Raw genomic sequence first — 18,003 nt, 5'->3', positions numbered from 1 at the left:
ATAAACTATCATACATATAGTTAATCTTTTTGTTTGTTAGTAAAACAATTTTAATTCAATGTGAGTGCTCTGCTGCACATACATCTGCAGGCCAGAAGAGGGCATCAGACCCCTTACAGATGGTGGTGAGCATCCTGGTGAGCAACCTTGTGGTTGCTGGGAATTGAACTCAGGACCTGTGGTAGAGTGGCCAGTGCTCTTATCCCCTGAGCCAACTCACCAGCCCCACAGTTATCATTTTTAAGCTTCACTGAAGAAAGAGAGTGAAAACATGTAAAGAAGTGAAACCATATGTACTCCAATGTGCTCGCTCTCTCACACGCGCGCGCGCGCACACACACACAGACTTTCATTTCTCTATTTTTGTGTGTATAGGCACATACATATGATGACACAAGTGTGGACACCATAGGATCGAGTATCTGTGGGAATCAGCGACCCCCTTCTGCTAATGTGGATCCCAGGGACTGAACTCAGGCTGGGAGGCTCGAAGTAGGAGCTTTTTCCCACTGAGACATCTTTCTGGCTCCACTATTCCATTAATATTGCTAGCAAGAAAAACTATCAATATCCCTGTCACAACAATCTAGAGACGGACTTCTTTGACTACATGTAATTAATCGAAAGTAAAGATGACATCACTTGGCCCTGGAAGTTTCGGTGTGAGCCTTAGGGAAAAAAGGTAAAGGAGGCACTATATCAAGTTCATGAAGATGACGTTCTTCAGTTAGCATTTTGGGGATATACAAGGAAATTTCTGTTTGTAGTTCTCGCCACTTGAGTATATTCTCTGCCAGTTCTTCTGTCTTGTTCACCAAAATATCCATCTTGGCTAAAGCTTTGCTCTGTAACATTTGAAATAAAGAAAAATAGAAAAAAAAAACCTGTCATTGATTACAGAAATAAATACTTCAAAAATTAGCATCAGATCTTTTTCTATTCCTTTAGTGCTGGAGCAACAGCTTGGCTGTAAGAGTATACTTGCTGCTCTTCTGGAGCACCTAGGTGTGATTCTCCCTCCCTCCCTCCCTCCCTCCCTCCCTCCCTCCCTCTCTGCAATGTGAGTATACAAACATACACACATTTTAAAATAAAAAACAAAAGTAAAAACCACAACCTTCACTACCAACAAAAAATGCAATGGCTCCCCAGTATTCAGAGAGTAAAGTCTAAATTCTTAGTCTATTGGGAGGCTGAACCAGGAGCACTTTGAACTCAAGGCCTGCCTGAATCATATAGTGAATGCATGGTCGCTCTATGCTAAAAAGAAACTGCCTAAATAAATAAATAAATAAATAAATAAATAAATCTTTTTCTTAAGTTTTGGTTTTTAAAAACAGGGTTTCTCTGTGTAACAGCCCTGGCTGTTACAATTAATAACAATTATAGGTGCTAGTCTTTCTTTTATGTTTCATGATTTTAATAATGACTAACTCAAAGTGAAATAAGCCAAGTGAAGAAAGACAAACATGATAAGGCTTGTCTTGTATGTATATTCTATATTTGAATGGTCTATGTTTCTGTGGGAGACTGCAAAGAGGAAGGTGAAGGGCTGGGGGTGAGAGTGAAAGAGTAACAGTCCACGTGACATACAAACAAAAAGCGGCTTTATCTGGAGGAGGCGAGAGGGCTAGGAGAGCAGGATGGAGGAGATGAGAGAGGACAGCCCCAGAGGAGAACCCACTAGAGCAAAGGTTAATCACATATCCATATGACAGTGTCGTGATGAAATACATTTCTCCTTAGGAGCCTGAGCTACATGAGACTATCTAAAAGATAAAAACAGAGAGCAGCTATATTAATGATACTCACCATTTGCTTTAGGTTTGCGTCTAAATGAGGGCTATTTTTAACTGTTTCAAGATGGGTTTCAAATTTCTCAATGAAAGTCACAGCCAGATCCAACATATGTACCACATATCTGAAAGAGAGTGTTATATTTTGAATGTAAATTTATCCCACAGGCTCCTGTGTTTGAACACTTGGTCCCTAATGGGTGACGCTGTTTGAGGACTTATTGGAGTTTTGGGGTACTGGTAGATGTAGATCACTAGGGACAGACCTTGAAGGTGTTCTCCAATTCCTAATCCATTACGATGTGAAGAAGCCATGCTGTAAGTTGTTGCCACCACAGATGGAGTTGCCCCATTGCCCCAGCCACAGGGTTTTTCCTACCATGTTGGATGTATTTCAAACCTCTCTCTAAGTTGCTTCTGTGAGGAACTCTGGGACAGAAAAGTAATACAGGGAGAAAAACAGTAACTTTTCTTCTCTAGTAGTTTCATTTCTTTTCCTTTAATTAGGACTGTTAATTTTTTTTGGTTTGGTTTTTTTTTTTTTTTTTTTTTTTTTTTTGGTTTTTCGAGACAGGGTTTCTCTGTATAGCCCTGGCTGTCCTGGAACTCACTTTGTAGACCAGGCTGGCCTCGAACTCAGAAATCCTCCTGCCTCTGCCTCCCAAGTGCTGGGATTAATGGCGTGCGCCACCACCGCCCGGCTGGTTTGGTTTTTCAAGACAGAGGACTGTTAATTTGAAATAAGCAAATCTAATGAATATAATTAACCTTTTAATGGAATTATCAGTAGTAAAAAAGGTTCTTCTCTTTTACTTAGGGCAAAACTTAGGCTGTCACACAAACAGAAAAATGGAATAAGCTAGGCATCATGGTATTCATCTTTAATCCCAGCAATCAGGAGGCAGAGGCAGGTGGATCTCTGTGAGTCCAAGGCCAGCCTAGTCTACAGCCAGAGCTACACAGAAAAACACTGCCTCAAAAGACCCAAAAGATTTAAAAAAATAAATAAAAATGGAAAGACACATATTTATGATAACTAAAATCTAACTCGATGGCACGTCTTGATTCCCAGCATTTGGGAGGCAGAGGCAGGAGGATCTCTGTGACTTTGAGATCAGCCTGGGCTACAGAGTGAGTTTTAAGCCAGTCAGCACTACACATTGAGCTCTAAGGAGAAGGACGGAGGAGGAGGAGAGGAAGATGGCCCTCAGTGGTTGGTACTAACCATCGCACATAAAGCGACTTCCCTAAACAAAACCTTAGACTGCTTCAGATAGCTGAGAAGACACCAGGGATAAATATTACATTGAAAATATCACATAATTTTTCTGAATCTGCATTGGTAAAATCTTAAAAGTCATTACTCAGCTCATCTTTTGCTGTTGTTCTTTGTTCTATTTTTAAATCACTTGCAGGAGACTGAGATACATTACTGTAGAGGTAAGTGCAAAGTCCAAAGTCCAGTGTTTAGCATCTTCAACTAGACAGCAGATTTGAAGCCAGCCTATATAAGACCTTGTTTCAAAAACAAAAACAATTGTTTCCAGGTTTTGCAACCCTCTGATCCCCATCCCCTCTATCTTTTTAAGAGGGTCTTGATATGTAGCTCTGGCTGGCTGTACTAAAACTAGCAACTAGCTCTGTAGACCAGGCTGGCTTCAAACTCACAGAGGTCCAGTCTTTGCCACTCCAGTGCTGGGAGTGTGTCACCATGGCTAGCTTCAGTTTTTAATTCTCTTATGGCTTGGGTTTTCTCGAGATAGGGTTTCTCTAGGTAGCCCTGGCTGTCCTGGAACTCACTCTGTAAACCAGGCTGGCCCTTTCTTTTTACCAGTTATATTTAAAAAAGAAAGGACAATTTCCAGTTTAACAAAGCAACACTAGTAATGTTAATAAATACAATCAATAAGACATTGTTTTGTGACTTATGCTACAACATAACTGCCAGGCTAAACAAAAGCTACCTTAAAAGGGCATGCATAGGGCTGGAGAGATGGCTCAGCGGTTAAGAGCACCAACTGCTCTTCTGAAGGTCATGAGTTCAAATCCCAGCAACCACAACCATCCATAATGAGATCTGACGCCCTCTTCTGGGGTGTCTGAAGACAGCTACAGTGTACTAACATATAATAAATAAATAAATATTAAAAAAAAAAAAGGCATGCATAGTTCTCCATTTCCACTTCTTGGTCTAACCTGTGATAAACAGCTTCCAATGGCAAGTTCTCCTGGCACATGGGTCTCAGCAGTCTTTGCCTGATGGCATGCTTCTCTTTTAGCACTGCTTCCAGATGATTATTCATGCTTTGCAGAACATCACATTTCTCAACTACATAAACCAGAGACAGCAATCACAGTGAGCAACGGGAAAAGTATGTTTAAGAACTGTTAAAAATGTCTTCTTGGAGACTGCAGAGATGGCTCAGAGGTTAAGTCTACTTGATGCCTTTCCAGAGGACCCCCACCTAGGGGATGGCACTATTAGAAGGTGTGGCCCTGTTAGAGTAGGTATGTCACTGTGGGTGTGGGCTTTAAGACCCTCATTCTAGCTGCCAGTATTCTGCTAGCAGCCTTCAGATGAAGATGTTGAACTCTCAGCTCCTCCTGCACCATGCCTGCTTGGATGCTGCCATGTTCCCGCCTTGATAATAATGGACTGAACCTCTCAACCTGTAAGCCAACCCCAATTAAATGCTGTCCTTTGTAAGACTTGCCTTGGTCTGGTGTCTGTTCATAGCAGTAAAACCCTAACTAAGACAGAGTCAGATCTACTCTAAGCAACAGAGATCCTTATCTCAAAAGCAGATAACAAACAAATTAACCCCATAATCTCTGTAGACATCCTTCTTACTACTGCTTTCTTTAGTAACACAAGTTTTATCTTCATTTTCGACTATTTTCTTTTATGTTTTTTACCAATAACCAAACTATAGTACTAAATTACTTCCTGTGTTCTCTTTCTTTCTTTCTTTCTTTCTTTCTTTCTTTCTTTCTTTCTTTCTTTCTTTCTCTCTCTCTCTTTTCTTTCTTATTTTTTTTTTTTAAGATTTATTTACTACATGTAAGTACACTGTAGCTGTCTTCAGACACTCCAGAAGAGGGCATCCGACCTCATTACAGATGGTTGTGAGTCACCAAGTGGTTGCTGGGAATTGAACTCAGGAGCTCTGGAAGAGCAGTCAGCTCTTAACCACTGAGCCATCTCTCCAGCCCCACTTCCTGTGTTTTTCAAATCTACTTTTTATTTGGTTTTTAAATCCAGTACATATTATATGGCACATGCCTTTACCTGCTTAGCTAGCTATATAGCACACATCTTTGAGTCTTAAAACTTTATTCCAAGAACATTCTCTTACATAATTACAGAATGTTCCCAATTCAGAATTTTTTTCCTCAGGAATTATATTCTTTTTAGCTCTTTTTTCTTCCTTCCTTCCTTCCTTCCTACCTTTCTCTCTCTCTCTCCCTCTCCCTCTCTCTCTCTTTAAACACTCAATTATTAAACTACACCCCCAGCCTTTCCCCTCAATATTTGTTAATTCTGTGTATATGTGTGTGCAAGTCTCACAGTGGTCATATGGAAGTCAGAGGGCACGTTTGCATTTGCTGTCTTTTACCTTTTACCTGTCTCTGGGTGCCAGTGTTTGAACTCAGGTTATCAGTCTTAGTTGAAAATGTTTTTACCCACAGGGTAAACTGCTCCACCTAACTGGCCCAACTTGTTTTGCTCCATTTACTATTTGTGTGTGGGTACATGCACACATGCTACAGCACATGTACCATGTAGATCCTGTGGACTAAACTTAGATCCTCAGGGTTGGTGGCAAGGATCTCTGCTTCTTTTTTTTTTTTTTTGGGGGGGGGGGACTTCGAGACAGGGTTTCTCTGTGTAGCCCTGGCTGTCCTAGAACTTACTCTGTAGACCAGGCTGACCTCGAACTCAGAAATCCGCCTGCCTCTGCCTCCCGAGTGCTGGGATTAAAGCATGCATCACCACTGCCCGGCTGGGCCTCTGCTTCTTAAGATACCCTTTCAGCTTTGCTTTGTCTTTTTAGAGACAGTTTCCTGTGTTCTAGTCTGGCATCAAACTCATTATTTAGTCAAGGTTGACCCTGAACTTCTCACTGCCTCCACCTCCCTAATGCTCGGGTTAAAGGTATGTGCCACCAGACTATATATGGAGTGTTAGGAATTAAATCCAGAGCCTCACACTTGCCAAACAAGTTCTCTACCAATTTCAGCTATATATACAGCACTTTCAGAAAATTTAACACTGATCTTCTGTCTTTGAGAAGTTACTATAGTTTGGAAACATTTGAGTGTGTCCCACAGCATTTAGGTATTGACAGCTTAGTCTTCAGTGTGGTGGGTTTGGGATGAGGGTTGAACTTTCAATAGGAATAGGGAGCAATTATATCAGTGAGGGCAACAACCTTGTAAAGAACTTAGTGCAACTAATTTTCAAGACCCTTTCCTGCTAGGTATAGTAGCACATGACTTTAGTCAAAACATTAAGGAGGCAGAGGCAGGTGGATCTCAGGGGTTTAAGACCAGCCTTGTCTAGTCTTCATAATGAGACCTTGTCTCACAATAAACAAATAAACAAAACCCTTCCTGCTGCAAAGTGCTATTATTTTACTACTTTTTAAAAATGAAAAGTGTTGCTTTTATGTGTATGTGTATGAGTATGTGTATGAGCCAGTGATCTCAACAAATGAGCCATCTCATTCTTCTTCTTCTTAAACTCTGCTTGTTTGAGCTTCAAAGCAAAACAAAAAACATAAACAAAAACTTAGGGGGGCTGGTGAGATGGCTCAGTGGGTAAGAGCACCTGACTGCTCTTCCGAAGGTCCAGAGTTCAAATCCCAGCAACCACATGGTGGCTCACAACCATCCTAACGAGATCTGGCGCCCTCTTCTGGAGTGTCTGAAGACAGCTACAGTGTACTTACATATAATAAATAAATAAATCTTAAAAAAAAAAAAAAAAAAAAAACTTAGTTCTGCCCAGTTTCTGATTAGTGGTTAGGGTGAAACCGATCCCTGGAGTCTCTGAATTCTTGTCCTGCAATATTATGTCCCTTCTTGTCAAGACCTCCAGTGCTAGAATGGCATCACTACAGCGAGCTAACGTGAGCTAACGTGTCCCTCCAAACCTCCAAACCCATGAGGGAAGTAAATCTTTTTTCCTTGTACATCATTAAGCTCCAGATTAGCAGAGAAGCCAGTCAGGCCATGTCTGTATACTGTTTCCACTAGTCAATCAACTGGACTGGTTCATGGCTAGCTAAAGCTACATAGTAAGACCCTGCCTAAAAAATGAAACAATAACCCTGAAAACATGTTAGGGCATGTCAATGGGGCAATACCTGGGAAAGATTATGACATTAGAATTCTAATGCGTGGTGTTTATATGCTGGTATAATTCAAGAGCAAGCTGAAATCTTAGTGATTGTTCTCTTAAGCAAACTTACTCAAATGGGAAGGATGAATAAGATCTGCTGTATCCTTTTCTAGCTTCAAAAGTTCAAGTTCCAGATTGTTCTACATGAGGAACAAAAGTAAACTTTAGCTCACTCAGAAAACGTCCTAAAGTTAGAATCTTAAAACACTGATAAAAATGGACAAGCTACAGAAACATGGTACAAGACATAAATATATTCCTTAAATGGGATGGAAGGGTGCTTTATATGATAGCCAGGAAAATCGTTGGAGCTTTCATTTTGGTATCTTGACTTCCTGTTCTACAATTAACTAATAGAACAAGCCCCTATCAGCCATGCACTAAACATTGTTTTAATTGCAAAAGAATACTATTCAAAAAAATTAAGAAGTGTTTTGTTTGGTTTAGTTTAAAGTCGGGCATCAAACCCAAGGCCTCTTGTAGCTAAGCACCCACATTTTCTCTAAAATACAACCCAGCTTATACCACACTTTTTAAATGGAGAAGTAGAAGTGAAAAGTTCATAATTTACCTGGTAGATTTCAGCTTGAATATCTGAGATCTGTTGTAATCTGGAAAAGTTCACAAAGCAAGGAGCCATCTTCTTAGATACATCTAACATCTCCTATTGGTAAACAATCAGGGAAAGCATAGAAGTTACAAAGTTAGCACACCGAGATACAACACAAGGGACTAAGAACGATAGTATGTTCACAGCTGCAGCTAACAGAAAGAACATATTAAAATCTGTTTTTATTTGATCTTGATAAGGACTCATGCAGCCCAAGCTAGCCTTGAGCTTGCTGTACAGCCAAGGATGTCCTACAACTTCTAACCTTCACACCTCTATTTCCTAAGTGAACAGCATAACACCATGTTTGTGTGTATGTGTGTGTGCGCACAAGAAAGACAGACAGATACACACATATGCAGAGAGAGAGAGAGAGAGAGAGAGAGAAGGGGGAAGAGAGAGAGAGTATGTTTTGCATATCTGTGTGCTGATATTAAAGGGATGTCCCACCAGTGCCTAGCTGGATTAAATTTTTGATAGTCATAGTGTCACTCTCCATGATCCATCTGTCCTCTGTACTGGCCAGATAGGATAGTTAAAAGGAAATGTGTTATGAACAACCACCCCTGCATCTTTTAGGTCCTTGATTGTGGTGCTAATTTCTGCAATTCCTCCTAGGATGTAATACTGTCTTTGTTTCACTATTTTTCCTGGTAGAGGCAACTTCGATGTCTTCCATTTGGCCTTTCAAAACATAATAGCTCTCACTCCACAAGTCAGGAAACCAATATGGGAATTCTCCGACTTCTAAGTATATTTATCCCAAATATACATTCTGGAACTGGGGAAATAACTACAGGATAAGTTTGGGAACTCACTGGACCTAACAGTGAGTTGGACTTCAGCCAAAACTCCATTAATCACCTGACCTCCATAAGCATTTAATTTTTGGGCTCATGCTTCCATAGAGTCTATGAGTCTATGACTATCTTGACAGACAGCATGGTTGCAGACAGAAATAGCATGGGAGCAGAAGCTGAGAACTTACATGTTGAGAGACAAGCACGAGGCCAAAAGAGCCTCCAAGCCCACGCTCAATGACAAATACCCTCCACCAAGACCACATTTCCTAGTATTTCCCAAACAGGTGAAAGAAATCCTTCCATCAAATGGGTACTAGGTATTCAAATATATGAGTCTATAGAGGCCATTCTCACTCAAATCACTACAGTATACATATGATTAAAATCAGATGCTATAGGAAGGAATACGGACACTAGAAGAAAAGAATGTTTGACCTAATCTATCAACCAAAGTAGAGAAACAGGACTGGAAAGAAAGCTGGCTTGGCATTTAAGAGCATTTGTTGTTTTTGCAGAGGACCCAGGTTCAATTCCCAGCAACCACATGGGGGCTTACTCCATTTCCACGGGGATCCAATGCTTTCTTCTAACCTCCATGGGCAACAGGCATGCACATGATACACATACATTCATATATATAAAATAATCATTTACAAAATAAATATATCTTTTTTAAAAAAAAAAAGAGTAGAGAACCACTCAAACCATGCCTGTATGTAAACAATCCTTTTGAGCTCAGGCTATAATCTAGGACCTTTGTAGTGGTCTGCTTTCAATCTTGACGCTGTATCTCTCTATATTCTGTGTTATTCCTTCCCTTAGAATAAAGCTGTTTTCAATTCTTTAGATAAGAGGCCAGGAACCTAAATATTTCTAGCCCAGACTCCAATAGTAACATATTGACTAGATTGGGTTAGACTGGCTAGCCAGCAAGCCCCACCTGTATCTGGCCCCTAGCTCTAGGACACACACCGTCACATTCTGCTTTTACTTGGGTGTTAGGGATCTAAATTCAGCCCTCCATGACATTTTGATAGGCAATTTATTGATTAAACTACCTGTTTTATTCGGTGCTTTGGATCAAGCCAAGGGCTTTGTGTGTGTGTCCTAAGCAAGTACTCTATCAACAAGCTACATCCTCAGCCCATTTACTTTTTTCTTTTAAGGGTTTAGCAGGGCATGACTGTACATGTCTTTAATTCCAGCACTCAGAAGGCAGAGGCCTGGATTTCTGAGTTTGAGGCTTGGTCTACAGAGAGAGTCCAGAATAGCTAGGGCTACACAGTGAAACCTTGTTTCAAAAACAAAACAAAGCCGGGCTGTGGTGGCCCATGCCTTTAATCCCAGCGCTTGGGAGGCAGAGGCAGGCAGATTTCTGAGTTGGAGGCCAGCCTGGTCCATAGAGTGAGTTCCAGGACAGCCAGGGCTATACAGAGAAACCCTGTCTCGAAAAAGAAAAAAAAAACAAAAAACAAAACATAAAACTGGCTACTGTGTGTTACCTGGCAGTAGGAAGATAACCATAAACCAGCACTGTACAGTGCCTGAGGTCATCGATGGATACCTTTCTATGATTTAGGAACTTGTATTCTCTATCAACACTTTCAAGGACACCCAGTCTCAAATGTGTTAACTATGAAATACTCCAATAGTTTTATGACAAAAGAGAATGGCACAATGCAAGGTGAGAATACTGCGCAATGTGGTAGAAAGAAAAATGGGAGGAGTGAGGAAGGGCTATCTGAAGAGAACTGTGCCGGCTCCTGGGAAACCAGTTAGCCAGGGCCGCTCACACACTCGAAGCAATGCTGGGTCTCCAAGAAAAGGCCAAAATCTTTCACAGCGTAATGCCATCACAGTTTACCCTCATTATTTTAGCACTATTTATTTAGAGACCGAGTCTTGCTGTGTAGCCCTAGATGGTCACTATCCCTGGCATTACAGGTGTGTACCACCATGCTGGGCCGTTAACAACTCACTTTATAAGATGATATGGCAAAAAGGAGAAGGTGATGGGATCTAATTCTTCCAGCTTGCTGAGAGATACTGGAAGATTTTTTAGTCTTTTTAGGTGTTTCTTTTTTGTTTAATGGAGAGGTCTCCTCACTCTATCCTAGGCTAGCCTTGAACACTGAGCCATCTTCCTGCTTCCAGCTCCTAAGGCTCCCAAGTCTCTCGTGTCGACCCTATCTGGCTGTTTAGGTTTCTTAAACACTTTAGGACGTATCTGAAGTCTCTACTAACTCTCATACAGCAAAACCAAAACCCAAACAAACAGGAAAACCAAGGGGCCAGAGAGATGGTTCGGTGGTTGAAAGCACTGACTGCTCTTCCAGAGGACCTGGGTTTAATTCCCAGCAACCACAAAGCAGCTCACAACTGTCTGTAACTCACATTCCAGAGAACCTGACACCTTCACACACACAAGCAGGCAAAACACCAATGTACATAAAATAAAAATAAATTATTGACAATTTTTTCCACCATATCTGCTCTGCTAATTTCTACAGATGAATTAATTAATTTTCCTCCACTTCCTTTTGGTATCAGTTTCCTTCCTTAAAGCTTAATGTGCTTGATTTCTCACTCCCTCATTTCCTTCAGCCATTTGCTGTTATCTCCTCACATATTCAATTTCTCCCTTCGGTCTACCTGCTTGTATATACATGTCTAAAACAGTCACTTCTTGGACTAATCTTTATTCTTGCCTCAAAATCTTTACAGTGCAACAGCATACACAGACACACAGAGACAGACAGATACACACCTTTAATAGATGCTGCCCTAAAGTGTCTCCGCGTGAGTTTTGTACTCGGGGCCCCAGATATGTTTCAATAATTCCCATTATCAGGAGTTGTCGAAAATGCTTTTTAAAGTACCTACCATTCTTTCTTTCTCACTGTCCCCCACTCTACAATTTAGAGCAGTAGTTCTCAACTGAGTGACTCGCAACCCCTTTGGTGAGGTCAAACTTCCCTTTAACGGACCAGACATGGGTCGCCTAAAGACCATCCGAAAAGACAGATGTTTATGTTAGGATTCGTAACAACTGCAAGATCACAGTTATGAAGTAACAACGGAAATGATCTTGTGGCTGGGGGGGGGGGGTCAGCACAACTTGAAGAACTGTATTAAAGGGTCGCAGCCTTAGGAAGGTTGAGAAACACTTGTTCTAGAGGTAGTATCACTGGAAGAAAAAGAAAGTGGAGCGCTGTTCCATCTCCCACAAACCGGCCTGGGATAACCCGCAGGCACTCAAAACAGAGTGCTCAGTCACTCAGTGCACCAGCCACTCAGTCCCTCACACTCGAAAAACCCACGGGAGTATGGTCACGGCCGCAGTCTCCAAGGGTCACAGTCCTCAGCTGGCTCACTCACGCCCGCATAACCAGGACCACCACCTCACAGCAGAATTCTGTCGCCACCTTGATGACGCCATCGCCGCCCCCACGTACCTTAGTGACTATCCCCGAAGCTACCAAGTGGTTCAGCAGTAACCCAGCTGCAGTCTGCGAGGACGCTGGGTCCCACAGGTTGGCGGCCGCCATGGCTTCCGCACACCTCTGGAACTGGCGCGAGGAGTGAGGGGCAACACCGCGAACAGGCGCGCGGTTTGATGATGTCACAGGGCGTTCCTGCCCGGGCGGAAGCCCTGGGAGCGCGTCTCAGGCGAGCGCGGGTCCCGGGTGTTCCCTGGCGGAGTCTTCTTTGCACTGAGCGGTAGGAGGCGAGTCTCAAGCTCCCTGTTCCGGCAGCAGCTATCGGAGGCTCTCTGGCCCTTAGCTCTGCTGCCAACGCATCAGGACCTTGTGGTAGCGCTGCCTGCTCGCCTGCTTTCTCCTTGCCACTCTTGGGCTGGCCCCAGGGAAGTAGGGATAGGCAGAAGGTGACAATTGGGACAGGAGACCCAAACGGGAGATTTAGCGGTGGCTGTATGTCTAGACTAGGCGGTGACAGCTATGCTTCTTTTCCTGCAGGGAACTGAGCCGTGGCGCTAGGATGGGTAACAGTGCTCTCCGTGCTCATGTGGAAACAGCGCAGAAAACTGGTGTCTTTCAGCTTAAAGACCGTGGTCTGACCGAGGTGAGACCTGAGGGGACCGGACCTAGAAACTAAAAGGGCCAGGGTTGGCGGGGTGGCGAAGACTATTGGTGCAGGATTTTTCCAAACTGTGAGCTCCTTTCTCCAGTTCCCCTCAGAGTTGCAGAAGCTGACAAGCAATCTTAGGACCATCGATTTATCCAACAACAAGATCGACAGCCTACCACCTCTGATAATAGGAAAGTTCACTCTGCTAAAGAGCCTCTCCCTCAACAACAACAAACTGAGTATGGAATTTGTGTCTGGGCAGCTTTTGCTAGTAATCAGCAGTTATGAAGGGTGTTTTTCCTGTTAGATGATTTTTGTTATGAAATCAGTTTAGGGGATGCAGAATGTTAAGAGTACTGAAGCTTTAATCTCTTGTAATTAAATCTAAAAGCCTCCTTGGGTAGTATAATGATTATTACTAGGTTAATTTGGAACTGGAAGACCTTTGGGAATCGATATAAACAGTTATCTAATTTCGGGGCAGGGTGGAATGGGAGGATCTTTTAAACTCCCTCAGATCGTTTTTAGAATATAGCTAAAAGGAACCCCTTATACACATACACAATTTTCTGCATTTTGATGGCTTCTTAACCTCCTAGTTTGTGAAACCTAAACGTGACCTGTGAGAATTCTATGTAAGAAGTCAGACCTGGTGACTTAGACCTGTAGCCCCAGCTACTCAGAGATTGAGGCAGAAAGATCTTAATTTCAAGGCTATCCTAGACAACTTAATGAGATCCTGTCTCAAAAAACAAGATGAAGCAGGCTACCATACTGTCTTTTTATAAATGTCATTAATTCTATCAGATTTTTTTTTAATTTCTTCTTCACCAGCTGTTCTACCTGATGAATTATGCAATCTGAAAAAACTAGAGACACTAAGTCTCAACAACAATCACCTGAGAGAGCTACCATCTACCTTTGGGCAGTTGTCAGCCCTGAAGACGCTGAGCCTCTCTGGGAATCAGCTGGGAGCATTACCACCCCAGCTTTGTTGCCTGAGACATCTAGATGTAGTAGATCTCTCTAAAAACCAGATTCGGAGTATACCTGACACAGTTGGGGAGCTGCAGGCCATCGAACTCAATCTCAACCAGAACCAGGTCCATACTTTGTGTGTTGTTGTTGCATTTATGGTCTTCTGATTTCCTGTTCCTTAAACGATAATCATGGAGTTGGATATTAGAAGCTAAAAGATATATAAGGTGAACTTACTCCGATGCCCAGAATCATGGAGTGGGTTGATAGTGGCTGTGTAATGGTGTTGAAAGTGTTTTGAGGAAGGTAGAAGAGAGTAACAGGGTGAGATAATTACACACACACACAAAAATTAAACCTATCAAAGGTTTTACAGATATTCATTTTCTTTTCACACCCATTATTTAGTGAGGAGCCATGTCAGGGTGATATAGTGTAGGAATGAGACCTATACCCATAGGATCTGAGAGTCAGACGTCAGAAATTGTTGAAAAATCCCTAAGTGATAGCTGTTCTGAAGCTAGGTTATAATTGGACAACTTTATATGTGAAATGTTTGTTTTGAAGCTCCTTGGTTAACATTAGCATGGAGATAATGCTCTGCTTCAGATATGAGGCACAGTGATGAGACATTTGCGATTCAGTAGCCTTAAGTTTTTAGCATTTATGTATATGTACATTATGTATGTATATTAGCTACTATGTTCATGTTATTACTGTGCTAAATTGTAGTTAGCATAATATTCAGCCTTTGAGGTTGGTTTTGTCTTTTTCCTGAGATTTCTAGGAAAGAACTGTCGTTGGTATTCGTTGAATTATTCCATATTCCCTACTACTAGACCAGTTTCTCAGACCGTACTTGGATAACCTGGGGACCTTAAGGTCACCTAAGTGTTTGATTTAGTACATGAGAAGTCTAAGAATCTGCAGAATCTGCATTTTCTGTTAAGTTCCTAGGTGATGGTTTGAGATGCCAGTTAGTCAACAGAATTTAGTGACCAGAATTTAGTTTTAGTGAAAACTGTAGATACACAGCTGTATTCGAGATTAGTACACAGGACTGTTGATGCAGATTTTGAAGTCACAAGTGAAATGGTTTTAAGAATGATTGTTTTCTAGAAGGTTGTAAATGTTAAATAGGAAGTATTAGGAATTTATTTCTGCTTGAATATAATTATAAAGAAATAAAACGGGTGGTGGTGGTGCATGCCTTTCATCCCAACACTCAGGAGGCAGAGGCAGGGAGATCTCTATGAGTTAGAGGCAAACTTGGTTTACAGAGCAAGTTCAAGGACAGCCAGTGCTTCAGAGAAACTCTGTCTCAAAAAACCAAAAAGAAAACAAACAAAAAATGCCACCCCCAAAAAAATTTTCAGGAAAAATTCAGAAGTCATGCACTAGAGGGAGCCTCAAGCAATGGGTAGTCCAGGCAGATGCAGCAGTGTGGGAAGCATGACTTTGGCTTCAGCCACAGAGCAGAGTGGTAGGGATCAAGATGTTCATGTGGTTGTTTCTGCGTGGCAGCTTGCTGGTAAACTTTTTCCTTAAACTTACATTATTTCCTACAATAAATGCACAGTGCTTTTATTATTGGTTTTTATTTCTGAAAAGCTACTGGTAACCTTCAAATAATTTGGAAGTGGAGGAGTAACAGAAGGTATGTTACAGGCTTCTGTGCGAGTAGGTAGTGAGAAAACGGAGGCGGTAAAAGAAAAACTAGGACACAGACAAGAGCTGTTTCAGTGTAGTAACGTGGCCATTATGCTCTGTCCTTTTACTGTTTGGTTGTTGACAGATCTCTCAGCTCTCTGTGAAGATATCCTGCTGTCCTCGCCTCAAGGTCCTCCGGCTGGAAGAGAACTGCCTTGAGCTCAGCATGCTTCCACAGAGCATCCTCAGTGACTCCCAAATCTGCCTGCTTGCTGTGGAAGGCAATCTCTTTGAAATAAAGAAACTTCGAGAACTAGAGGGTTATGATAAGGTGTGTATTAACATCTTTTACATTTCTAGTGCCTGCTCCAGAGAAAAAACTAATGAGATAAACTTAAGTGATGTCTACAGTTAGCATTTGACAAGTTTGTTTTGGAGGTAGCTCTAAGACTTGGCCAGACTGTATTGTGCCAAGTGACTTTCTCCACATATTGCTTATCGCACTGCATCTTTTGATGTTTCCTAGCCCCCCCCCCCAAAAAAAGGGAAAAATTAATGCACTTTAAGTAGATTTTGCCAGGTTTGGAGCAGGGCTTTAATCCTAGCACTTGGGAGGCAGAGGCAGGCAGATTTCTGAGTCCAAGGCCAGCCCGGGGCTACATAGTGAGATTCTGTCTTGAAAAGGAGTTAGTTTTGTATGAAATTAATCAAGTCAAATTAAAAAGAAAAAAAAAAACATAAAAACCTAAGTCACAAAGTATCCTTGTGGGGGGCTGGAGAAATGGCTCAGGAGTTAAGAGCACTGACTGTTCTTTCAGAGGACAATTCCTAGCACCCACATGGCAGCTCCCAACTGTCCATAACTCCTGTTGCAGGGGATCCAACACCCTTACACAGATATACATGCAGTCAAAACACCAAACTACATAAAATAAAAATAAATCATTGAAAAAAAAAGATTCTTAATTTGTCTACACCAAAATACCATGTGTATATTTTTCTTTCATGTTTTTAGTACATGGAGAGGTTCACAGCCACCAAGAAGAAATTTGCATGATATTCTCCAGGATCATGGGACGGACTTGGAACCTCTGTTGGAATCTGACTGAGTCAAAGGCTCCTGATGTTGGATACACTGCAGAGAACATTTTACTTAATGGCTTTTTCCTTTTTCGGACTCTGTCAGATAAGCTGGAGGGAAGGGATTTAGGAGACAGGAAGAACCCTTCATCTTGAGCCGTGTAGGTCATGGCCAGTGTTGATCTTCAAAACTATCAGTAGTTGGGCTCTAAGGAACCTGCTGTTCATGCAGGGAGAAAATGCTGCTTGTTAATAGAGGGACCCATGCCATAGATTGAGACTTTGTTGAGTTTGCGAACTGTCAGCTTTCATAAAGTCGGTCCCCATCACCTCTGTGTTAATACTTCATATTTTTTATGAAATTCTAATTTGTGGGAAACGTATGACTAAGGATGAATGCGTTTGTTCTGGTACACTAACTCAATAGCAATTGTTTACACTTGGAACTTAGGATGTACCTAAATATGTAGCTGTCTTGAAGAGAGCACCAACACAACAGCCACTGAGAATGTTCCCCAAGGCTGCAGTAGCAATTTTTTTTTTTTTTTTACTATTGCAGGTGCCTTATTGGTAGAAGGCTCTGAAAGAGCTAAAACTATATGCAAAAATTATACAAAATTTTTGTTTTTAGACAGGTTTTTGCTATGTAGCCCAGGCTGGCCTCAGATTCAAAATCTCCCAACCTCAAACCTCTCCCCTTCCCCACATGCTGGGATTATAGGCATGCACCACACTCAGCCTACTTGTAGGATTTTAGATTAATTTTAATAATCAAGATTTTCCTGAAGCTTTGTTAAAAATCATGTGCTATTTCTGGTAATTCCTCCCCCTTTTGTATTTATAACTGTACTAATCAGATTACCTTCAAGAAAACCATTGCTACAATATTTTAAAATAACTTATGTTTATCAGTTATTCTCTAAAGGAGAGAATATTCTAAATAAAATATTTTTAATGAACTTTGTCTGGAAGTAATGTTAATTAAAGAACTTTTAACCTAACCTCCATGGAGGTCCCAACACACCCTCTCTCTTTGCTCTCTGAAAGTAAACTGGGTACCATTAGAAAAAAAAAAAAAAAATCTCGAAAAACCTAAAAAAAAAAAAAAAAAAAAAGGGAAAAAGAAGCCTGTCTCAAAAAAGCCAAAAAGTAAGTCAGCAAAGAGAAAATTGGGATATGTTTCACACTCTTGTTTGGTTTATGGCAGTGAACACCTTTGCAGCCATGCAGACATTTCTGAGGAACTGGGAATTGTGCTTAAGAGAATGTGAAGGTACAGAGATAGGATTTCAGAATGTTACTGGTAAGAACATCGTGAAGCTATAATAGGGATTGTTTTCTGAAGTCTTCTGTCTGAACAGTGCCTTTCACTAACAAATCTGAAACTATAAATAACTTACATGTGTTCATTTGTGCTCCCCTCTCCTGTAAGACTCGTTAAGAACCACCTTTTTCTTCAGTCTCATTTGTATGTCCAACCACACCAAATTATACTGTTCCAGAACGCCATCTCTCTTACATGGTGCTGACCCGTACCTAAGCTCCTTCCCTTAATCTAATCCGAATTAGCTGCTCCCCCATCTGCTGATAGAA

The 18,003-nt window shown here is 41.5% G+C and overlaps 2 protein-coding genes across 7 annotated transcripts; one reads left to right on the top strand and one right to left on the bottom strand.

Annotated features, from left to right (window-relative positions):
- Positions 1-598: 598 nt before the first annotated feature.
- On the bottom strand, positions 599-12,308 carry Haus2 (HAUS augmin like complex subunit 2). Of its 2 annotated transcripts, none has more exons than XM_021156154.2 (6): positions 12,069-12,308; positions 7,772-7,864; positions 7,271-7,340; positions 3,993-4,125; positions 1,813-1,921; positions 599-845 (listed from the first exon to the last, which is right to left on the bottom strand). In XM_021156154.2, exons 1-6 carry the CDS (start codon positions 12,159-12,161, stop codon positions 639-641), a joined length of 705 nt encoding a protein of 234 aa, XP_021011813.1. In that variant the 5' UTR covers positions 12,162-12,308; the 3' UTR covers positions 599-638. The 2 variants fall into 2 exon arrangements, with proteins under 2 accessions (XP_021011813.1, XP_029330278.1); XM_029474418.1 differs by lacking the exon at positions 12,069-12,308 and adding an exon at positions 11,934-12,036.
- On the top strand, positions 12,111-17,369 carry Lrrc57 (leucine rich repeat containing 57). 5 transcript variants are annotated; one of them, XM_021156150.2, is made up of 6 exons: positions 12,111-12,282; positions 12,591-12,696; positions 12,803-12,941; positions 13,537-13,805; positions 15,476-15,661; positions 16,346-17,369. In XM_021156150.2, exons 1-6 carry the CDS (start codon positions 12,230-12,232, stop codon positions 16,385-16,387), a joined length of 795 nt encoding a protein of 264 aa, XP_021011809.1. In that variant the 5' UTR covers positions 12,111-12,229; the 3' UTR covers positions 16,388-17,369. The 5 variants fall into 5 exon arrangements, with proteins under 5 accessions (XP_021011809.1, XP_021011808.1, XP_021011811.1 ...); XM_021156149.2 differs by having other exon boundaries at positions 12,111-12,333; XM_021156152.1 differs by having other exon boundaries at positions 12,262-12,499.
- The last annotated feature ends 634 nt before the right edge of the window (positions 17,370-18,003 follow it).

The sequence above is a fragment of the Mus caroli genome, chromosome 2 (genome assembly GCF_900094665.2).
Source record: "Mus caroli chromosome 2, CAROLI_EIJ_v1.1, whole genome shotgun sequence".
NCBI lineage: Eukaryota > Metazoa > Chordata > Mammalia > Rodentia > Muridae > Mus > Mus caroli.
This window is presented reverse-complemented; position numbering and strand designations above follow the sequence as displayed.